At 47.3% G+C, this 24,717-nt stretch overlaps 1 protein-coding gene across 1 annotated transcript in view; it reads left to right on the top strand.

The window, feature by feature from the left end:
- The window catches only part of XRN2 (5'-3' exoribonuclease 2), a 177,901-nt gene that overhangs the window by 76,296 nt on the left and 76,888 nt on the right, over positions 1-24,717 (top strand). The window contains exons 16-19 of the mRNA XM_060253565.1: positions 7,594-7,703; positions 11,789-11,924; positions 20,593-20,700; positions 20,795-20,884. Coding sequence (XP_060109548.1) covers positions 7,594-7,703; positions 11,789-11,924; positions 20,593-20,700; positions 20,795-20,884 — 444 coding nt within the window. The remainder of the gene's footprint in view (positions 1-7,593; positions 7,704-11,788; positions 11,925-20,592; positions 20,701-20,794; positions 20,885-24,717) is intronic.

The raw sequence follows: 24,717 nt of genomic DNA, 5'->3' as shown, positions 1-24,717 counted from the left end.
CTTTGTTGCCCATTCTTCCCCTCCCGCTGGTTCTTGCCCACCACCACTTCCGCCCTCCTTCCCGTCATCGTCCGTCCCTCGTTGAGGTTGGTCCTTGCCTGATGCAGCCCTCCTTCCCTTTGTCACCCATTCCTCCCCCCACCCCTGCAGCTGGTCCTTGCCCCTTGCTGCCCTCCCTCACCCCCCCAGCCCGCACTGTGGCTGCTCCTTACTGCCTTGGATGCAGCTGGCGTGGCTTCTTATCCTTTGAACAGCCCACGAGAGGAGACATCGCACCCCCTCACTTCCAGTTTCGGTTAGGAGGGAGAGCAATCTCTCCTCTTGCGGGCTGTTCAAAGGATATGAAGCCACGCCAGCCGCATCCAAGGCAGTAAGGAGCAGCCGCGGTGAGGGTGACAGAGCACAAGGCTGCCTTGCAGCGCTGCGAAGAAGGAGGGCAGCGGCGGGCAAGGACCAGCCATGGGGGGGAGGAATGGGTGATGAAGGGAAGGAGGGCGGTGGCGGGGAAGGACCAGCGGGGGGGGGAGGAATGGGCGACAAAGGGAAGGAGGGCAGTGACTTGCAGTGCTGGAGGGAGGGCGGTGAGGAGAGATTGCAGCACAGAGGCTTGCTTGCTAGGAATGAAGTTAATGTTTACAGACAGACATAAAAGAGACAAATCACATGAGCAATTGTGACTCTTTCCCCCTCCCATCTTTTCACACAACATTTTGTATATCACCAAATAGCACCACATTCCTTTCTTTTCGCACCTTTAAGGCAGTTCACATCCCTTGGTCATGGGAGGGAGACTGTACATCCGGGCACCAGAGCCTCATCTCCATGGCAACTAGATAACCTATGTAGCAGCAGAGCGCTGGATTTACACTACGAAGCAACAGAACATCATTTCTCCCCTTTTATAGTATACAGGTTGTCATGTAAATATATATGACTGAAAGTTCTCAGTCAGGGCCGACTCGCCCACTAGGCAAACTAGGCAGTTGCCTTGGACACAGGGAGGTGGGGGGCGCCAATTTGGGCTCACCCCCTTCCAGTGCCCATGGCAAACCCCTAGTTTATCTGCCTGCATCCCTTCTCATGTAAATATATATGACTGAAGCTGCAGTAACCCATGACAGGACGCTGTCCTGATAGTGCCATGATTACCAGTGTCTATCCAAACCACACACATACAAGAGAAAGAGTTGTTAGAGGAGAATGATGTAAGCTGCTTTGTTCCCCCGTCCCACACTGGAGAAAGACTGTCCTTTTCCTGTGTAGAGGCTGCAAGGAAGGGGAAGGCGATCAGGACATGGAAACTGTCTTGAAGTTCTGGAAAGGATGAGTTCTCTTTCTCTCTCAGTTTTGGACTTCTGTGAAATTTTTCCTAAGTGCACAGTTCTGGAACATCTGCCTGTTGCTTTTGTGGACTTTGAACCATTTATATTGAAGTGGGATATATCTACAGCAAAGAGTTATATTATTTTGTCTTATATAGTACGTATAAAGTGTATATGTTACATTGTTTTTCAGTGAAGTTTGTTCCCGTTATCATTTACACCAAAGCCTGTCAGAGTTCATCCCTGCAGAGTGGCTGCTTTGCAGGGTGGACTCTGTCATTATAACCTGCTGAGGCTGCTTCCCTGCTGCTTTGGTTTCCACTTTGGAGAAGGACTATCCTTTTCCTATGTAGAGGCTGCAGGGAGAGGGGAGGGGATGGAAAGCTGAAGTCAGATAATTTCCCCTACAGAAAACAGTCACCTTGAGGTGCTTTCTCTATGGTATGACATAACACAACCAAGCCACACACAAAAAAACCCCAGATCATGCCACAAGTACACACTGATGCTAAACGCCACAAGGCCAAATATGACAGGAAAAGACTGCAAAAATTCACTGCAAACAAAAAGAATGCTGAGCTTCAGCCTCTGTGTGACTGTTGTCATGCCCTCCCACACCTCCCATAATTATTTTTCCTTATCTCCATTCTGGGCCTGTTTCAGCTTTCTGAGGACATGGGAAATTTAAAAAAACCTCATTTAGGAACTGGAAGGAGGGCCTTACAACCGAGGATGAATATAAACGGAAAAAAAGTTGAGAAAGCTAAAGCTCAATATGAGCTTAGGCTAGCAAGAGTTGATAAAAACAGCAAAAACTGGTTCTTACATACAAAGTAAGAAAAAGATCAAGGATGCGGTAGGCCTGTTGCAAGGACAGCAAAGTGAAATTGTAACAGATGATGAAGAAAGGGCAGAGCTACTCCATTTATACTTTTCCTCAGGCTTCTCTTGTGAGGGAAACAGTACACAACATGGCAAAAACAGAACATATTATGCAGGAAGGGAATTGCAGCCTAGGATCAGCATAGGGGTAGTATACCAATGCCTAGATTTTAAAAAATGAAACTAAGTCCTCAGGGCCAGATGTACTCACAGATGTAATTTCTGAGCCTGTTGCCATTATTTTTGAGAATTCTTGGACAGCAGGTAAAGTGCCAGAAGACTGGAGGTGGCAAATGTTGTCCCCATCTTCAAGAAGAAAAAAGAGGATTTGGGTAACTGCCAACCAGTCAGCTTGATGTATATGCCTAGAAAAGTTTTAGAACATATAATCTGTTAGTCCTTAAGTATTTGAAAGGGATGGCTGTGATTACTAAGAGCCAGCATGGGTTTCTCAAGAACACGTCATGTCAGACTAACCTTATCTCTTCTTTGGAGTAAGTAACTACCTTGCTGGATCAGGGGAATGCTATTGACATCATTTATCTTGATTTTAGTAAGGCTTTTAAAAAGGTTTAACATACTATGTTGGACAGATTACACCCAAAGAGTACTTGTGAATGGTTCCTCATCCTTTTGGAGAGGAATGACAAGTGGAGTGCCTCAAGGATCTGTCCTGGGACCTATTTTGTTCAGCATCTTTATAAATTTTAGATGAAGGAATAGAGAGAATGCTTATTAAATTTGCAGGTGATAGTAAGGAGGGGTTGCATATACAGTAAAACAGGGTTTCCCAAACTTTTCTTTCCTCTGGCCCGGTTATTTTTACACTTCTCCTTCGTGGCCCACGAAAATTCGGGGGTGGAGCCCGAAGACGAATTATGTCATTTCCTGTGGTGTCAAGAGCCAAGTGATGTCACTTCCGGGGTACACTGGACCAAAACTCCACCTTTTCCTGTGATGTCACTTCCAGGGCACTCCCCCAAACCTGCCTCTTCTGAATTAACTTCATTTTCAGAAAAATCTCTCTGAAACTCATGCTGAGCCAAAATGGGAGTGGAAAGTGGGCGGTCCTCTCTTTCCGCTCCCACACCTGCATGCATCTATCTGTTTGCGTGTTTTCCTCCAGCTTGCATGCACTCCTAATGCCCATGTTCAATTGCCTGCACCACCTACACACACCTTCCTCAACAGCACTGGCCAGTGTATGAAGTTGCGAGTGCTATTGCCATTGCCATCAGGAATGACAGCACTGTGTATCACCCACACTGGGCCCTGGCAGCTGCTCTACCTCAAAATATGCTGAAACACTTAGTAGGCCCTTCCTTCAGCTGCTACTACTGGAACCCTGACTCAAGCTATAACCAAGCTTGCTTGGTTTCAAGAAAATCTTTCGACAGCTATTTTTCATACTTTTCTTTGGCTGAAACATTGGGAAATTGCTGTGAAAGTTAGCAGAGAATTGTACTGCAATTAATGAATTAATTTCCAGTTATATGAAGTTCATACAAGCTTTTCTGTAGTTATCCCCAAAAGGATATTTATGAGGGGCCTGCAGCTTTTTACTGGCTGTGTTTCCCAAGCCTTTAAAATCAACCTGTTTTGCAGATATTTAGCCAGTGAACTTCTTTCATCCTTTTTTAAAATCTACAGGAGAAGTTTAATTTTGGTGTCAGATAGCTGTTAAAAGCAGGACCAGTAAAATGGTGCCAAGTTCATAGTACCATCACTTCCAGTGCTGTTGAGATATACTGCAGTAATCTCCAATAATCTCTTTCTGCCCCACATCTCTCACTCTCACTCACACAGAAATTTTATAGGAAGGCCAGCTGGCTTTAACTGGGGGTGCCAACTTTTCATTGGCAGAGCTCCTATGTGGTGGATCTGGCCTTGGGCTGTTGCCCTGTGCTGAGCCTTAGAAAACATGCCAGCTTTTTTGGGGGGGACTCTTGCAGTCTACTTTTCCTCTGCTTTGTTGTCTTCTTTTTTAGTGAAATGTGACAACCAGCATTACAGTTCAAGTATAACTGAGGAGGTCTTAAAGGTGCTACTTGACTCCTGCTTTGCCTAACCTAAGAAACAGGAAGTTGCTTAAATGTTACTCGAACTATTTATTTATTCAAATATTTATATCCCACTTTTTGCTGTGATTTAAGGCAGCTTACAAATCATACTGAAAAGTATAATAGGGGTGTGCAAATAAATGGTTTTCTCTGACTCCATTGTAGTCTATGGAGACTATTATATAGTCACTGGTCCCTTAGGCTATAATGGAGAGTCTGTCTGAGGGTATCTTCGGCTTGGTGCGTGTCCGTGTTTTGATCTAGAGGCATCAGATTTACAGTATACTGGTGCCTCCCCTCAAAAACTTCTCCAAGTTTTGCATGCAGTGAGAAGGAAAGGAGGTTTGTTTGCCTCCTTTGCAAGGAGATTCCCTGACCAGCCTCTTTCTCCCTCTCTGCTGAGTAATAGCGAAAATGTCACCAACAGCCCGAGGCCAGAAATGCAAAGTCAACCCAGCCCTGATGTGTTCCTGCCCTTCCTAAGGAAATAACAAAAACTTCTGCCTCCTTCCAGGTTCAAAGGCAACAAGTAGGGAAAGTAGCTGACCTTCCCTTTCCCTCCCCCCCTAGTTATGCTACTCAAAAGCAGCTGCAAAGAGATCCCTTTTGGAAGGAGAAGCAGGGCCTCAACCTGCTTCCTCCTGGGCATCCAATCACTCATCCTTCCTTGGAAGCTGACTGGACAGGAGGAATCACCTCCACCGGTCTCTTTTGGGTGCTTTGGCTTGCTCCTGAGAGCAAACGCCTTCTTTTTAGACAATGCAAGAATCCCTTGCAATCTCCATACGGGGCACGCCATTTCTTCTTCCCAGGCTCAACTTGGCCTTGGCTAAGGCTGTCCATTTCTGCTATTCAGTTCAGGAAGCTCCCAGAAGAGATAAGGAGTCCTCGCCCTTTTTCATGCTCCTCTCTTGCTCTTTTTCTTCCACCTTTCTTCCCGTACAAGCTGGAGACCAGCCTCTTCTGACTCATGACTGTTCTCTGGCCCCACCCCCATTCCCCATTTGTGGTGGTCACTGGTTGCCTGTCCCACCTATCACAACCTAGAGACAGGGTCATGGGAGTGAGTGGCTCCAGGAGGTGACAGGTGGCACTGTGATGTCATAGGCCAGAATTGGCAAGATGGCATGGGCCCAGAGAAATTTCCATCCAGAGGTTGGTGAAGATGAGACCAAGCAAGCTGGAGAGTTCCAACAGCCCCATCCTCTGCTCCCCTCTGCTCAGAAGGGCAAGGCTAGAGCAGGGGGAGAAGAGATGAGACTCCCACTTGTGGGCCAGATTAAAGCCCTGGGGGCAAGAGGTTTGGCACCCCTGCTCTAGTAAGTTTTCAACTAGGACCTCACACCTGTCTTTCAAGTCAGTTCGCTACTCTCCCAGGGTGGACTGCACAATGAAAAATGGGGTGGTACTTATCTGAAAGAGCCGTGTGGTGCAGAGTGGTAAAGCTGCAGTATGGCAGTCCGAGCTCTCTGCTCATGACCTGAGTTTGGTCCCGATGGAAGCTGGGTTCAGGTAGCTTGCTCAAGGTTGACACAGCCTTCCATCCTTCTGAGGTTGGTAAAATGAGTACCCAGTTTGCTGGGGGGAAAGTGTAGATGACTGGGGAAGGCAATGGCAAACCACCCCATAAAAAATCTGCTGTGAAAACGTGATGCGACGTCACATCAGAGTCGGAAACGACTGGTGCTTACACAGGGGACTACCTTTACCTTTTTTTACTTATCTGAAACTACTGTTCACTGAACATAGGCAGATCATGAGAAAGAGGGCAGGAAAGGTTGTATTAGTGCTTAGTTCACGGGACCCTTTCTTTACATGCCCAGGGAAATGCTGTTCACCACTTTTAGGCCAGGTAGTAATTTTCTCCAGGCCAGTTTAGCCAGGAATCTTGGAGGATTTTTCTACCATCATCTGGGCATGGAGCAAGTGGCATGGGGGGGGGGGGGAGAGTGTGGGGGAGGTATTGGTGAATTTCCTGCATTGTGCAGGGGTTGAACTAGATGACCCTGGAAGTCCCTTCCAACTGTGTGATTCTATGATTGAATGGTCTCCTGTGCAGTCACACATCCCTCCCTTCTGTGCAACTGCGAGCTCCAGTGTTTGTAATAAATAAAGCTCGCTCTCTCCAACAGTGGCAATGAGGAACTGAGGCAGTGATGCTTTGCCCTCTCCTTTTACACTGGAAACGGTGGGAAAGCAGCATGAAGTAGGGGAAATGGAATGCCCTCTAGAGTTTTTGCTCTTCAAAATCTCTCTCATATGTAGTAACCTATGTGGGGCTGCGCAGGTTACCACTTGATGAACAACAGTTACAGATAAATGCAACTTTTTAAAAGTCTGCTGAATAGCTGTTCTCTACAAAGCTACATGATTGTGACTGCATAGAGATACTGTATGATCTGTGCCTAGCAATGTGTGGAAGAACTGTTAATACTGCTTTTCAGTGTGCCATCACCAGCTTCTAACCCTCATATTATCAAGCCCTGCCTATTGAGTCTCCACACCTGCCCTCCCAATACTCATGCCTCCCCACCTTAAAACTTATGACTGTGAGCTTCCATGTTTGACTTGTGTATTTACAAAATCTGTAAATATAGATATTTCTTGTGTACATTTCTACGGTTCCAAGGAAAGCATGCTCTGAGCTTAGGGAACCTCAATTGGACTCTACTCCCAGAACCATGGGATCACCACGGCCATTCTAAAGTGATTTTAAAATGCACTGAGGATCCAATCCTGACTGGGGCCTCTTGTCCCCTCCTCCCACATGCATCTTCATGTGCCAAAACAGCTGTAGGAGGCGTGCAGCCATTCTGAGATGCAAGTAGGGAAGGATTACATTTGGCTGCACCTCATGTGGGTTTGCCTTCACCTCTTGTGGCAGCCATTTTGAGATGGTCCTCTCCATTCCGTCTCAAAATTCCAAAAGTGTTCACAGGCTCAAGGAAGCTAGGGAAGCCCTATCTTGAATCATTCATATTTTGTGGGCCACAATCCAGAGAGCTACTTTAAGTATGCTTCGATGTAATTCTTCCTCCTTCCTTTTGATTAACAAGACCACCACCAATCCTTTGTTATAAAACAATCTGCTTTTGAAAGTCCCCACCATTTTAGAAGTTGTTTGCAACATGGCATAGATGGGTGCTGTTTGAGAAATACAAACCTTGGGTGCATGGAGCTCATAGTACATGGTTCTTTGGGGTGGCAGCCTTTGGGGTGGCATATAATGGGTGGGATTTTTTTTTTCAGTTCCTTGTAACAAAACCGTTAATTTTAAAAATGTAGAAAGACCTTACCTTTAATTCTCTGCAAAATAATTGTGTCCCCAGACTCCTTCATCTTCTCCTAACACAAGCTTCTCATCTGATGGTACGCCAGGAGGCATTAAGCGTAAAGCAGAGGACAGCGACAGTGAACCTGAGCCCGAAGATAATATCAGGTAACACATTTGGTACTTCGTTAACACAGTGTCAAAAGGGATGCTGGCTCGTTAATGCTGTTTACTGTATATTAGTAATGCTTTTCTATTATCTTTTTATCCACCGATAATTAATGTGGAGGGCTGGGATACTCAGTAAATTCCAGCGAGATGTGTCTGCTTGTAGCTGTTAAATTTAAGTATCTCCATTAGTATGCGTGCAGGTTTTTGCCCTAAAAGCAGTTACTCCCTTCGAGACCTTGCTCCAGATTAGCTAGTGGTTTGGTATTCAGTTGAGTGGAGTGTCATTCTTTTGCAGTATAAATTAAACTTTTCAGTTTTGCAGCCATATGCAGGTCAGGCTTTTCCTTTTGAGTAGGGAAGTGTATACTTCAAGCGACAAGACCCCCTGGGTTCAGCTCCAGCTGAAAGGATCTTAGCAGGACCAGTAAAAACCTTTTCTGCCAGAGATTTCAGAGATCCACTTCCAGTAGACCAGACAGGACTGAGTTAGGCTGATCAGTGGCCTGAGAATGCCAGCTCCATGTATCTTTTCTGCATCTGAATAAGTTGCCTATAAAAGCTTGGATCCCAAGTAGTATAAGTCAAGTGGGAACCCACAATGACATGCACAGGCATCTAATTTCCCCCTCCTCTATTTCCTCTTTCTCTTTCATTAAAGACCCTATAGGCTTTTCCTGCTGACTTCTACCTTTATCTTGTCTTGTCTTCAGCTGTCTCTCCTGCACCCCAACAGCCTCTACCTAGGAACATTGTGGCCCAGTTCTAGTTGCTGGGTCTGGCCCTCTTGCATGATAAGGAATCTGCAAAGACTTAAAGGAGGAGCTTCAGTTCCCCCTGTATCCCCCTCCCTGCTATGCTTCCTTTCTCTCCTCCCGGCAGCCTCTGTATCCCTTTCCATTTCCCTTCTCTCCTCCTAAGCCATTGTCCAGCCCACCTTTTACCTGCATCCCATCATCAGCTATATCTATTACTTATATACTTCATTTATGCCTTGCATTTTTCCACAGTGGAGACCAAAGTATCTTACATCATTCTTGTCAAGTCTGCTATATTTCTTATGAACATGTTGCTTAACTCTGGTTCAGAAGCAAGGGATTCTGGGCTTGTACTGAACACCGATATGCTGCTAGCTACCTCTCCCTCCCCCCTCTTCTTAGCTGTGCCTTTGTTGTGTAGCCTGCTTTGAAATGCTGATATGTGAACAAGATAGTTGAGCCTTCTCAAGCCGGGTGTCTGTGGGAGTGCGAAACGCCAAGGCCTTAGCTTGGGAACGAGGGAGTAACATTCTAGTGTGAAGATATACTGCATAGAGTGCCCCGCCCGTAGGAATCCTTTGATCCATACCTTAAAAGCTTGGTTAATGTCTATGTACCCCAGTCCTTCAATCTCTATCATGGTCTTCAGCTCTACTTTCAATAAACTAGCAACTTTGTTTCAACCAAAGACTCGTTATTGAATCCAGCCGACTTGACAATTCTCTTCTTTTTTTTCCTCACAACAACACTGTGAGGCAGGTTACGCTGAAAGTATGTCACAATTCTCTTCAGCCCCACCTGCCTCATGAGGTGCCTGTTGTGGGGTGAAGAAGGGGATTTTAAGCCACTTTGGGACTCCTGAAGATAGAGAAAAGCAGGATATAAAAACTTTTATTCTTTTCTGATGGGCCTAATATCATAGAATCATAGAGGTGGAAGGGATCCCCAGGGTCATCTAGCTAACCCCCTGCACAGTGCAGGAAATTTTCTGTGTTCCTTCACCAAATAATTTATAAGCATTTCCTCTGTTCCTTCATCCAAATAGATGTTGAACAGAAGAGGTCCCAGGGCAGAGCCTTGAGGCACTCCACTTATCACTGCTCTCTGAGAGAATGAGGGAACCATTCACAAGCACTCTTTGGGTGCGATCTGTAAACCAGTTACAGATTCACCTAACAGTAACAGGATCCAAACAGGATCACCAAAGGTTCTATGTAATATCAGAAGCCTCAATGAAATCAAGGCAAACTGTGTCCACAGCATTCCCCTGATCAAGCACCTAGTGTGCTTCCGTGGCAAACGGATGATTTAAACTTGGGTCTCCCTGCTCTGAACCTCTAATTTCTACATCCTGCTGGCTTTCATAGGATGGCTGTTGTTGAACAATAGTAAACCAGCAAGGCCTGGGGGAGTCATGCAAGTCAGGTGATATCAAGGTAGATGCCCAGTGGTTGCTGCCAGCCCCAGTGAGCCCTTCCTCAAAGACCAAAAAAGCCCTGGAAAGGGCCTGCACCCTCCCCTAGACTTTTACTGACAAAAACCAAGCTTGGAATACTGTGGTTGCCTAGCAGTGGCCACTGGCATCTTCCTTTTCTTTTTAAAGCTTCAGACACTCCTTTTATCATTTGGGGTTTTTTTTAACACCCCTCCCCCCCAAATGTAATTATTTTCAGTTTCCGATTTGGCTGCAATTTGGGTCATTCTTTAGGTTTGCAGAAAGATGTGTCATGTCCATTCACAGCTCCCATCACAGGATTTAAATAGCCTCAAATTTAGCTGGTTGGGTAATTAGAATATATGATGACTGCTATTACTTGCGTATGAGAAATATTTTGCTGCCCCATCCCAGCAGCAGCCTCTTAAAAACGCCCTCCCAAAGTTTGGGGGACTCTGCTGTGTGTTTTGGTGGGATGTGAGGGGCTGCAGTCATTCTCATTATGTGTACATAAAGGTACATGTACATGGGGAGAGAACTAGTTCAGAACCAAAAGTATATTTTGTTTTATATATTTCTCACTCTTAGGCTGGTTGCTCATTATATAAAAGGAGGAGATAGGATAACAATGCCAACTTCTTTTAACTCATGCATATTTTGACTCTCTGTTGGTGTATAGTAATATCTGTATCCCACTTATCCTCTGAAGAGCACAGAGTGGAGTTTTAACTTTTGAAAGAGGTTTCACTGAAGTTTTGCATAAGATCTCCAATGGAGTTTCATGGCTACACATGTGTTGTTAGTGTCCAAGATCCAGAAAGCACTTATTTGCATGCACACATGAATTTTCCTTCCAGTGGTGCTATCAAATGCCCCTCAGCAAGCCTTGCAAGAACAATTCTGTGGATAGGGCACAAAAGTCTGCAGGACTGGGGTGGGGTGTGTCAAAAGCCTTGGCATGCACAGAAAATACCGGTTTGAATTCTGTGAATAAGGTGTGGATAAGGATCTGATGATGGGGTTAAAAGATGTGACAGTTTCCTTCAACCTTTTTACAAGCTTCATTTTACAAGCCATTGCAGGATTTGTTACTTTCCAACCTGGGAATAATGTTCTGTGATAGAATTCTGGTTTGGATATAAAGGCCAGCCAAGCCTGCCACCAATAATTGAGGCAGCAAGCTAAACTGGACAGAGGGAAGATGGTTTTTCTTTTCAAATGTGAGCAAGAACTAGTTGCCTTGAAATAACAAAGAATGGAGGGAAATATTAGCGGCCAACACAGAATCCTGGTAAGCAGTTCCCTCAGTGACAGATTGTAAGGATGCCTTAATGAAAATCTTACCCTTATTTCTACCTGCTGTTGAGCTAACCTACTCCGTCAACTCTCATTTCTAACTGACCACTTTCAGCCACTGTCAAAATCCAAGTGTTGGATCTTATCTGACTTGCTGTTTCCCAGCTCGCCATCCCATGGGAGGCAGGAACACCGCTTACAGTGTCTCCAGTTTGTGGGATGGTTTTTTCCCCTCCTCTCTTTTCAATCGCAGAGGGAGATGCACTTTCACTACCAGGTTTGGTCCTCAACCCCAACCCTAACGTCAGGTTTTTTTGTGGTTACAATTAGGAAAGAACTGATTTTGTGAGTGCCCTTGTGCTTTGTAAGATCCAGCCCTCTGAATGGAGAGTCCTTTGGAACCCAGCCAGTGGATTTGTTCCTGTTCCTTGCTGATGGGAGGGCAGGATGGAATTGAATCAGAAAACCCTCAGGAACAGTGTAGGAATGTCTTTCATGTTCTCGATACTCTTTGTTCAGGTGAATGTACTGTGTTAAAACTATTGGCTTTATTTGTATGTTATGCACTGTTAAAAAAAAATTGTATTGTTCTATAGGTTATGGGAAGCTGGCTGGAAGCAGAGATATTACAAGAACAAATTTGATGTCGATGTGTCTGACAATAAATTCCGTCGTAAAGTGGTACAATCTTATGTGGAAGGGCTTTGTTGGGTTCTCCGATACTATTATCAGGTATTTAACTATGTTAACTATCAGTATTAAAGAAAACTAATTCCTGATTACAAGGGGGGGAGCCAATACTCAGGAATTCTAGTAAGCGTTTTCTTTGCATGGTTTGGATTTTAGATCAAAAATGCGAATGGTGCTAAAATTTAGGAACCCAATAATGCCTAGGAGTTGCAAGTTGCTCCCGAGGTCAGAAAGATTTGTTCCCCAATTTGACTTTCTAGGGGGGAAATGTACACCTCTTGGGCATCATGTAGTGCCTGATATTGCATGGAGTATACTATATAATTGCTGTTGGTTTAGGTGATCGTTCATATAGCCTTTTTTTATTGCCAGGATATAGAGCCAGTTTGGTGTAGTGGCTAAGCGTGCGGACTCTTATCTGGAAGAACTGGGTTTGATTCCCCACTCCTCCACCTGCACCTGCTGGAATGGCCTTGGGTCAGCCATAACTCTCACAGAGGTTGTCCTTGAAAGGGCAGCTGCTGTGAGAGCCCTCTCCAGCCCCACCTACCTCACAGGATGTCTGTTGTGGGTGAGGAAGGTAAAGGAGATTGTAAGCCGCTCTGAGACTCTGTCCTTGAAAGGGCAGCTGCTGTGAGAGCCCTCTCAGCCCCATCCACCTCACAGGGTGTTTGTTGTGGGGGAGGAAGGTAAAGGAGATTGTGAGCCGCTCTGAGACTCTGTCCTTGAAAGGGCAGCTGCTGTGAGAGCCCTCTCCAGCCCCACCCACCTCACAGGGTGTCTGTTGTGTGGGAGGAAGGTAAAGGAGATTGTGAGCCACTCTGAGACTCAGTGTGGAGGGCGGGATATAAATCCAATATCATCATCTTTTTTATGAAACTATATAGAGTGCAGATAGTTGACTCCCTTGGCATCAAACTTGGAGAAAGGAATTCTTCAATTAGAACCTGTGGTTGGAATCCAGCCCCTCTCACATATGTGCACAACAGCATTGCTATGTGCCCACTTATGGTCGGAGGGCTCCTGCTGGTAGGCATGTCCTCTTGCTTTTGCTCTCTGAACCAGCAGGAGAAAGGTCTTGTGAGGAAACGACCCCTCTTTCCCAAATATTATAGTCACAAGCATGGTTGCCAGGGCGCCTGGAGAAGTGAGCTTGCACCCGTCTGGCCAGAGAGTGCGAGTAAAGCCATCCAGGAACCAAATGGGACTCATGTGTACCAGCAGCATAAGTGTGCAGGCATTCTAAACAGGCACAGAGTGCTTGCCAACATGCACGAACGTTGCTCCCGTCACTGAGTGGGCCCGCCATGGTGAGGAAGAAGCTGCGCTGCCACGGAGCTGTCCAGGCGACCGGTGTTGAAGCGCTAAGCATGGAAACCACTGTGTTTCGCTAACACCACTTGTAGCCATCTTCCTGCCAGGTTGGACTTCATTCCTTCTTAGTGGGAATCTCACGTACACACCCTGAGTCATTCCTAGCCCGCAAGCAACCTATCCATTTTATGAATAGATTAACAGTTCAACTGTTGATCCTAATTGCTCAGCAATATCCTGAACAATAACTCTTACCCAGGAGATGATGAGAAAAGAGGAAGGCTCTCTCCTGTCACATCCAAGTCTTTTGTATACACCGGGGATACCTAGGTCAGTATTTGATTCCCTATTGTCACCTTCCCAGATAATCCCATCTCATCCCAAGCACCCAACCATTTCCATACTGATACCATCGGAGCCGCCTCAGGCCCTGTCGCAACCTGGAAGTTTCCAGGATGCCCAGGACGAAGGTGAAGTTCATTGGTCAAAGCAAACACCCAATCAGGTGTCACCAAAGACTCACCATTGGTTCAGCCGATGTCCAGCCTTCACGGTCATCAGCAGAACCTCCCATCTCCCCTCCTAATCACCTCCCATCCCCTCGGGACTTAGGTGACTCTTTATAACCTGTGGACTAGCTACCCACAGGTGTGCTTCTATTCAGCAACCCATTTCCCGCTGTGTAGATCCATCCCTGATCCCTGATCAGTTTCGGGTCCTCCCCCATTCCCTCACTTGTCGCCATCGGAGTCTTCCTTGGAGTCTGCGAGAGGTAATTATTGCCCTGTCTGTTTATCCATATATGTTCCCCTATCAATCTATCTGTATTTCCTAGACCTGTGTGAATGTGTGTTTGTTGTGTATTTTATCCTTGTGTGAAAGAACTATTATTCTAAATAAATTACAATTGGTTTTATTAAAATTAGAGTCCTTTTATTGAGCATTTACTATCTGGATGGTTGAGCCTGGTATACATTTGGTAAAAAGATTCCTATTAAGCCGGGTGTCCACCTAACTAATTCCCCAACCTCGTTTTGAGGGCATTTCGGCTTACAGTCTGGGGGTAGAAATGGCATCATATGAGCCCTGACGAGGACCTGGAAGGGTTAACAGACCTGGAAGAGTTGCCAGCCAGTTCCTCAGCTGAACAAACAGCAGCTGGTCCATCAATCACTCTCCAGGCACCAGTGTCAGCTGTTGATGATCAATCTCCTCCAAGCTCTCCTCCTCCTATCTCAAGAATTGGAAGCAGGCTCCGGAAAGGACTTTCAGAGCAAAGACATGAGGCACATTGATGCTTCAGATCTCTCAGCCCTGAGTTCTAGCAGAGTCACTGCCACCCAGGGAGCAGGCTGATTGAAACGCCCATATAGCTCCCACCCAGGGTCTGGTAATCTTGTGGAAGCAATAAGTCTCTTCTCGGCTTGCATCCATGCTCCTTCCTGATCCTGACCTGCTTGATTTCCTTGGCACTCTGACTTTTTGGCTGTTGGACATTGACTTCTGATTCCGGTTTGTGATTCTGCATTGGTGACTTGGCTCCTGCTCGACTTCCTGTAATTTGACTTTAGACTGGCTTTGGACTCTTGCCTGCCTGCACTTGAGAACGTGACAGATTGCTTCCACCCACACACTCACTCCACAAGATGGATGAGGAGGCAGACGGAGGCTCTGGGCAGCTGGCAGCCTTGCTCACTCAGGTACAGCACCTCACTTAAATGGTGGCTCACCTGCAACAGCAGCAGCAAGCCACTGTCGCTGTCCCACCCAAGTGCTGGGTGCTTCCCCCAGAGAAGTTCACTGGGAAGGTGGAGGAGTTTCCTGCATTCCTGGCACAGTGCAAGCTGCATATTGAATTACGTGCCAGAGCGTCTCCAACGACAAGACCAAGGTATGCCTCTTAAAGGGGCAGGCAGCTAAATGGGCTACCCCCTTCCTTCTAGCCCCATCGTACCTGCTGACTGACTACGAGAGCTTTCTGGATCATATGGCTGTAGCCTTTGCTAACCCCTAGCAAGCAGCCACCGCCAATTGGAAGATCCAGACCCTGAAGCAGGGTAGGGATTCAGTTTCCACCGAGTTCAAGCTTCTGGCCCAAGACCTGGCCTGGAATGAGGCTGCCCTCATGGACCAGTTTACGGAGGGGCTGGCTGACGAAGTCCTTGATGAGCTGGCATGAGTAGACCGACCGGCCATGCTGCAAGGCCTAATCACGCTGTGTCTCCACATTGATGGCCGCCTGGAAAGCCACCGCCAAGCACGAAGCAGTGCCCATCCCTCTCAGCTGCCCTACCGCCTAGCAACGGTGACAGCCCCAATGCACACCAGTCCCAAGATTGACGACCCTGAGCCCAAACAACTTGAGGCTGCACGGCCGCAGGTCATCCCCGAGGAAAAAGCACGGTGCCGCTCACAGAATCTCTGTCTACACTGTGGAGGGGTGGGGCACTTCTCCTTCGGCTGCCCCACAAAGCGCATCCAGCCCAGTATCGTGGCACCGCTGCCAGTAAAAGACTAGCCCCAAGTCTGAGCGGGCCCCCCTCCCCCATCTTGGGGCACCTAGTCAGGTCCCTGAACCCTGTGTTACCGGCCAGGGCCCGTTCCTCGTACCCGTCACACTCGGCTTGCTGGACACTGGCTGTTCATCTATGCCATGGTCAACTCAGGGGCTGCCCTCTGCTTCGTCGATGTGGCCTTTGTGAAGCAACACCAGATCCCGGTGCAGGACAAAGACACCCCGACCCCGGTCAAAGCCATCGATGGGTGCCTCCTCTGCTCTGGTGACCCAGGAGACCCACCCGGTCATGCTCCAGGTCCAACACCATCACGAGCAAGTACAATTCAATGTTGCTCGCATGCCCTACTTTCCCCTCATTCTGGGACTCCTGGCTTGTAAAACACAACCCCCTCGTGCACTGGGCACAGGGAAAGCTGAGCTTCAAGGACCCTTGTCCTCACCAGGCCCGGTCGGCCACCCTGGCTGCCGCCCCAGCTGCTGATCCTCTACTTTCCCTGGCCTACACAGACTTTGCAGATGTCTTTGAGGAAAAGGGGCTGACCAGCTCCCCCCACACTGGCCTTATGACTGCACCATCCGTTTGGTACCAGGGGCACCCCTGCCTATGGGGTGGCTTTACCCCATGTCTGAACCGGTGCTAGCAGTCCTGCGGGACTTCCTCACCAAAAATCTGGAACGGGGTTTCATCCGGCCATCCATGTCCCCGCATTCCACCCCTGTTCTCTTTGTCAAGAAGAAAGGTGGTGAGTTCCGGCCCTGCGTTGACTACCGGGCCCTTAACAAAATCTCTGTCCGGGACCGCTACCCTTTGCCACTGATCCCAGAACTACTGCATCGCCTTAAGGGGGCCCAGGTCTATACCAAGCTGGACCTCTGGGGCGCATACAACTTGGTGCGGATCCACGCAGCAGACGAATGGAAGACAGCTTTCGGGACCTGCTATGGCCAGTACAAGTATCTCGTGATGCCCTTTGGCCTGATCAACGCCCCTGCTGTCTTCCAAAGGCTGATGAACGACATCTTCCGTGATCTGCTCAACTGCTTTGTGATCATTTATTTAGATGACATTTTAATTTATTCCTGGCCATCAAGACTGCTTTCGAGGTTTGGAGGCATCACCTTGAAGGGACCCGACACCCCATCCAGGTCCTGACTGACTATCGGAACCTGGAGCATCTACAGACTGCTCAACGCCTCACCCAGCGTCAGATCCGGTGGTCCCTCTTCTTTTCCCGGTTTGACTTCCGGATCACCTACATCCCGTAGAACCAGAACCGGAAAGCGGACGCCCTCTCCCGAAAACCGGAGTACGCTGTGCCTCTAATGGAGGAGACCGCAACTGGGCTCATCCTTGCACCCTCGGTCTTCACTGCCACCACGACTCGCCCGACCTTGGCTGCAGACATCCAGGCCAGCCAGGCCCAAGACCCCTGGGCTCAGCAATGCCTCCTGGACGTGCAAGACGACCCGACCGGGAACCTTTCTACCCGCCAAGGTCTCCTCCTGCACCATGGGCAGCATTACATGCCTCCGGGGCCCATCCAGACCAACGTGCTCCACCTGACTCATGACTCCCCACCTGCGGGGCACTTCGGCCAACACAAGACCCTGCACCTGCTCACGTGGGAGTTCTGGTGGCTTCGCGTCTGTGCTGACGTGGCCCGCTATGTCGGTTCCTATGAGGTCTGCTGGGGGGCCAAGGATGTACCAGCCAAGCCCCCAGGGCTTTTGCATTGCCTACCCACACCTGCAGGACCCTGGGACACCGTCTCCCTGGACTTTATCACTGAGCTCCCGAGGTCCAAGGGGCACACTTGCATTCTGGTGATGGTGGACCTCTTCACCAAGATGGCTCACTTTGTTCCATGTCCCAAGCCGCCCACGGCTCCTGAAACAGCCCAGCTCTACCTCCAGCATGTCTTTTGCCTGCACGGGCTCCTGGCGCACTTGATCTCAGACCGAGGTCCTCAGTTCACCTCCCGATTCTGGCAAGCCCTGCACTCCAGCTTAGGCACCCAGGTGCATTCGTCCTCAGCGTACCATCCCCAAACGGATGGCAGACCAAATGCACCAACACCACACTGGAACAATACCTGGGTTGTTACACCAGCTACCAGCAGGATGACTGGCCGCCTTGCTACCCCGGCCGAGTTTGTCTACAACAACGCCATACATGCATCCTCGCTTCTTCCCCGCAGTCCTGCCCCTCCACAGCAGTTCCTGCCACTGATGTGCACCTGCAGGAACTCCAGGCTCTCCAGGACTTCCTCCGAGAGCAGCTCCTACAGGCTAAAGAGGCCTATAAGACAGCCTCCAACCAAAAGCGACAGGTGGGTCCCCCACTGTAGCCCAGGGACCACATCTGGCTCTCCACCTGTTACCTGTGTCGTCCTGGCCAGTCTCGCAAGCTGGACCTTCGCTTTGTTGGGCCTTACCTGATCATGGACCAAATCAACCCCATTGCTTTCCAGCTACAGCTGCCGGCCACCCTCCGCATCCACCTGGTCTTCCATCGGTCCCTCCTTGTTCCTGCTATACCACTGGATCCCATCCGACTGCTGCCTCCAGCGCCACCTCCTCCTGTCCTGATTGATGACGAAGAGGAATACGAGGTCCTCCAGTACCTCATGAACTGGGAAGGCTATGGCCTCGAGGACTGTTCCTGGGAACCTGTGGACAACCTACATGCCCCTGACCTCGTGCAACAGTTCCACACGGCCTACCCTGACCGGCCTAGCCCATCTGTGGGGCGGGTCCTGTGGGGGGGGGGATAGTGTCATGAGCCCTGACGAGGAGCTGAAAGGGTTGACAGACCTGGAAGAGTTGCCAGCCAGTTCTTCACCTGAACAAACAGCAACTGGCCCATCAATCACTCTCCAGGCACCAGTGTCAGCTGTTGACGATCAATCTCCTCCAAGCTCTCTTCCTCCCATCTCAAGAGTTTGAAGCAGACTCCGTAAAGAACTTTCAGAGTGAAGACGTGAGGCACACCGATGTTTCAGATCTCTCAGCCCTGAGTTCTAGCAGAGTCACTGCCACCCAGGGAGCAGGCTGATTGAAACGCCCATATAGCTCCCACCCTGGACGTGGTAACCTTGTGGAAGCAACAAGTCTCTTCTCTGGCTTGCATCCATGCTCCTTCCTGATCCTGACCTGCTTGATTTCCTTGGCACCCTGACCTTTTGGCTTTTGGACATTGACTTCTGATTCCGGTTTGTGATTCTGCATTGGTGCCTTGGCTCCTGCTTAACTTCCTGGACTTCGACCTTGGACTGACTTTGGACTCCTGCCTGCCTGCACCCTGAGAACGTGACACAGAGGCTGAAAAGAAGAAGATGATGATGTTGGATTTATATCCCACCCTCTACTCCGAATCTCAGAGCGGTTCACAATCTCCTTTATCTTCCTCCCCCACAACAGACACCAAGGTGGGTGGGGCTGAGAGGGCTCTCACAGTAGCTGCCCTTTCAAGGACAACTTCTGCCATAGCTATGTCTGACCCAAGGCTATTCCAGCAGGTGCAAGTGGAGGAGTGGGGAATCAAACCCGGTTCTCCCAGATAAGAGTCCACACACTTAACCATTACACCAAACTGGTGCTTCGGAATGGCCAAAATTTTGGTGGTTTACCTTAGAGATTTATATGAAAGTTAATCAGAGGTATGGCAATATCTGCATTTTTATTGATATGAAACTTTGTAATTTAAGTGTAGTACACTGTACTAGGGATGCTGCAAATTTCCAGGTGAGCCTATTGAGTACCCTGAGTTACCCAATTGAGCACTCATGAGCAACTGATCCCATTAGGGATATGTTCAGCTTGTATCAGTTTGCAGCTGCCCCTTGGTTAGAAGCCAAGTGATGGGAGAATTAACTGGGAGTTTGGTTCTGACCTCACCTGCTCAGCACCACAGCAGCTTCAGAAGTGAAGTTGCCCAGGAGAGAGTAGAAAGAGTTGGTTTCTCCCCCCTCGCCCCTCAATCTAGTAGGGACAAAAGTGGTCTATAATCTCTGTATGGGAAAAGTGAGGAAGAGAAAGAGCTTATTCCTTCCTGCCCCCAAGCTTAGTTGGGGCAAAAGATCCCCCCTCCCCCCCCAAAAAAACTGGGCAAGGACAGAAACAATGCTTCTGAGCTTCTCTTTAAAGGAGAGGAGAAACAGCTTGTTTCTTTCCTTTTTTCTGTAGTTTGGTATAAGGAAGAAAGAAAGGAAATCAGGTGGGCTTCTGATCAGTGACCCCACCCCAAGTATGCTATAATTCAGCAAGTCTGGGAAGGCAGCAGCATTTCCAGGATGGAAATATCAGAAGACGCCAACTAACAGCCGATCATTTGGGAACTGGCTCTAAACTGCGTTTGGTACTGAGCAAAATTTCCTGAGCAGGAGATTAGAAGCTGACTCCCAGCAGTTACCCGATGGCTGCAAATAGTCTGTTCCTGCAAATGTAGACAGTTTGTGAACAGCTGAACAGCCTGTGGATTACTTGGCTGTCTGATCACCACTTGGGAAACCAGAAGTGAGGCAAACTGGCAGGTGTTCAAGTATCTCTACAGTGTACTCTATATTCGACTGTTTCGTAGACAGAATGGCTGCATTTTCAGCGTACAGTTCCTGTGCTGCTTGCAGAGCAAAGAGCGACAACTTTAAAATTAGTCAAGTAATTACAACTGAGTTGGCAGTAACCTTGAACCTCTGCCATTTTAGTATTTAACTGGTCTGTGTGATGAAGAGCTAGTCTCCAATGAAGAGCTAGTCTCCAATGAAGAGCTAGTCTCCAATGATAACCGATGCCTTCCAGTGCTTCTTAGACCCTACAGCAATAAGTTGTCGCTCTATCTTATATGTCTAATTTGGATTCTTCTTGCTTTTTGAAAACTAGGGATGTGCCTCCTGGAAATGGTATTATCCTTTCCACTATGCCCCGTTTGCTTCCGATTTTGAAGCAATTGCAGACATGCCCTCTGACTTTGAAAAGGGAACAAAACCGGTAGGATTTACAGCTTACCTTATAACTGATTTGAGTTAACAAATTGTTTTGGAGGTTCAAGGTACCTATCGCTGATGGTTTTTATTTTTGACAGTTCAAACCTCTGGAGCAACTTATGGGGGTATTTCCAGCAGCCAGTGGTAACTTTCTCCCACCGTCTTGGCGAAAACTTATGACTGATCCGGTAAAAAAAAAAATGCTTTGAACGTTTCCTTTTCATTTGGGTGAAACATGAATGCTTGTTTTAGTGTGTTTTCTTGCCAACCCCAGCCTATCCTGAAGAATGTAGGTATTCATCCACTCAAGACAGACTTACAATCTATACTTGTACAAAATGGCTCTTCTAGTTTACCCCCAATCTAGTTAAGCCTCTTGGAGCTAGTGCTCAAAACAAGTGGTAAGGACTTGACCTGGTATGATAAGGTATGACTGGAGAGAGATGGCATCCAGAATTGTGGTGAGTGTAGCCATTACTGGTTGCACAGCTTGAGACTGTCAAGCGCCGATATTTCTCAATAACCAAGTCCTTTGTTTTAAATCAAAAGTAGGTTTATTGTTAGAAACTCAGAAGCTGTACCAAGGACACAAGCCTTGGGAGTAATGGAGTACAAACAGTTACACGGTTACTGTATAGGATATCATCAAAGGTTACAATACAGATGCATACTGGAGTCACAGGTTCAAAGGTTACTAAGCAACTGTCTATTTTATTACTAAGGAATTTTAGGCTATTGGAAACATCAAACCTTCTCACACTTTGGGGAGAGATAAGGATTGTCTGTGTGAAACCGTGGGAGAGGCAACTTGAAGGTACTAATGGCCAGTCTGTAACATAAACATCTCAGGGCCAGATGGTTTTTCTACTTGCTCTCTGGCTGTAAATAAGGGGGGAGAAATGGAGAGCTGATGTCCTGCTCTCTGCATAGCAAAATGCAGTACAGAAATGAGCGTGCTTGACAGAGACTACTATCTGTGGCTTTCAGTAATGTTGATGAGCTCCCAACTGAGATGAGAATTAACATTTGCTCAGGGAAGGACTAGTTATTACTGTCCATAAGTGGTCATTCATGTAGACATTTTTCTAAGGCTCAGACGCTCATCAGGCTAGCCTATGCCCTTCAGTAACTGAGTGATCTTAGCATTTAGCACTTGACTGAGTGACCCAGGTCTTAAAGAAGCCAGTCTAGGGAAGGGCTATTCTAGGCTGAGTGACAGGAAACTGGAGTGTCCACTAGATTTCTTGTGATCGCCGGTAAAAAGCGTGTCCTAATTTGATCTCCCTGCCTGTGTCCAACCATAAAGGAAACAAATGTTACATGTTCTGCTTAATAAACTTGCTAAATAAAAGGACAGATAGACAGAAAATGTTCTGTCCTTCCTCCCTTTTTGAATCTGTAAGCAAAACATTTTCTAGGCTCCAATGCTATTGAAGGACTTGCTCTCCCAGTGTTGCATCCTTTTTATTTTTTGTGGAACACCAAAGTATGTCAGAAGTAGCATGGCAGAATTCTCAGCTTGCCTGCCCAGTTTTCCCCAAAGTTACAGGGACACACTGATGATGCCTTTCAAGAATCCTGAAAAGCCAGTAGACAGAGTTGCTAATGCCTAAAGTGTTATGAGTAAGAGTCAGCAAAAACTATTTAGTGAGGGTTTTTTTGTTGGGGGGAGTTGACTTGGGGGGGGGGGAGAATACTGGTTTTGAATTTAGAATATTCTCCAGTTGATGGCTAGTTAGCGCAAGCTGATCAGGGGTGTCAAACTCATTTGTTATGTGGGCCGGATCTGACATAAATGAAACCTGGCCTGGCCATGTGTGTCATAAAACATAATGCCAGTTAGTGGAGATTTAAACTTTACAGGGCACAGACAAACACAACTAAAGATTATTATTTTTGTACTTAAACCATGCTTAAAACATTAGCAGGCTTGCAGAATTTTGTTTTAACAGTCTCTGATAACTGACACCTTTTGCTCTGAATTATTGCATCAAAATCTGGAGACAATATCTGTTCTGTAGCAATCTTGAGTATGCTATTCAGGTGCGTATCTGTAAGTTGCAAACTTACGTGTGATTTAGTGACATTCATTACAGAAATTTCATGATCTATGCTCTGGGCCCTAGCACCTAAGAAGACATGAAATGGCTGAGCATTGTGAGCTTTTCTACATAAGTTGTTTTATGTGCTCTTTAACAAGATGTGAAGGCACCATGACACAGACTGAGGGCTGTGTTTATCTACAAAACTATAGTCTTCCCCAGAAAAATAACTTCAGCTCCTATGAGGCAGTGCAAGAACAGAGAGACAGCAATGTACAGTAGTCAGTATCAGCCTACTGTCTGGGAAGCCTGGGTTCAAAATCCTCAGTCTGCTGGACACATGCTCTCAGCCTAATTCACCTCACTGGTGGTTTGTTATTCCTCATCTAAATAGTTCGCACTACTTTCCTACTGAGAAAGGCTGGATCATGAGGGCATGAATGCAGTGAAAAGGGAGAGGGAACCCTGTTGCACATAGGACAGCCCTGACGAAACAAGCTTAACAGCACCTACACACACTCTGTAGCGAGGCAGAAAACACTTACCTTTAATAAAACTGTATTGGTCTTAAAGCTGCTTTTTGTATTTCTCCCCTGCATAAGAATATAAGAACATAAGAGAAGCCATGTTGGATCAGGCCAATGGCCCATCCAGTCCAACACTCTGTGTCACACAATGGCCAAAAAAACCAGGCGCCATCAGGAAGTCCACCAATGGGGCCAGGACACTAGAAGCCCTCCCACTGTGCCCCCCCAAGCACCAAGAATACAGAGCATCACTGGTCCATACACTGCTGGACCTCAGCTCTATATGTTTATCCAATCCCCTCTTGAAGCTGTCTATGCTTGTAGTCGACACCACCTTCTGTGGCAGTGAATTCCATGTGTTAATTGCCCTTTGGGTGAAGAAGTACTTCCTTTACCCATTCTAACACAATTGCTCAGCAGTTTCATTGAGTTTCCACAAGTTCTTGTATTGTAAGAAAGGGAGAAAAGTACTTCTTCCTCTACATTCTCTATCCCATGCATAATCTTGTAAACCTCTATGATGTCACCCCTCAGTCGACATTTCTCCAAGCTAAAGAGCCCCAAGCACTTTAACCTTTCTTCATAGGGAAAGTGTTCCAACCCTTTAATCATTCTATTTGCCCTTTTCTGCACTTTTTCCAGTGCTTCAGTATCTTTTTTGAGGTGTGGTGACCAGAATTGTACACAGTACTCCAAATGAGGCCAAACCATCGATTTATACAGGGGCATTATGATACTAACTGATTTGTTTTCAATTCTTTTCCTAATAATTCCCAGTATGGCGTTGGCTTTTTTTATTGCAGTCTCACACTGTCTTGACATTTTCAGTGAGTTATCTACTATGACCCCAAGATCTCTCTCTTGGCCAATCTCCGCCAATTCAGACCCCATCAACATGTATTTATAGTTTGGACTTTTGGCCTCAATGTGCATTATTTTGCACTTGGCCACATTTAACCTCATTTGTCATGTTGAAGCCCAATCGACCAGCCTTGACAAATCTCTTTGGACTGCCTCACAATCCTCTCTGGTTCTTACCACCCTGAACAATTTAGTGTCACCCGCAAACTTAACCACTTCGCTGCTTACTCCCAACTGCAATTAAGGCTGCTAAGCAAAGCAGCCTCTGGCTCATTCCCTCTTCCCCAAGGGAGGAGGAGCCTTAGCCAATGGAGAAACTTAGATCTGTAGCTCTGCTGTGCAATTGAGAGAGCCTGGCACAGCTAGAGCTTTGATTGAGAGAACTGTAGCTTGCCAGACTCTTAACCAGTTTGGTGTAGTGGTTAAGTGTGTGGACTTATCTGGGAGAACCAGGTTTGATTCCCCACTCCTCCACTTGCACCTGCTAGCATGGCCTTGGGTCAGCCATAGCTCTGGCAGAGGTTGTCCTTGAAAGGGCAGCTGCTGTGAGAGCCCTCTCCAGCCCCACCCACTTCACAGGGTGTCTGTTGT

The sequence above is a fragment of the Heteronotia binoei genome, chromosome 14, assembly GCF_032191835.1.
Source record: "Heteronotia binoei isolate CCM8104 ecotype False Entrance Well chromosome 14, APGP_CSIRO_Hbin_v1, whole genome shotgun sequence".
Classification (NCBI taxonomy): domain Eukaryota; kingdom Metazoa; phylum Chordata; class Lepidosauria; order Squamata; family Gekkonidae; genus Heteronotia; species Heteronotia binoei.
This window is presented reverse-complemented; position numbering and strand designations above follow the sequence as displayed.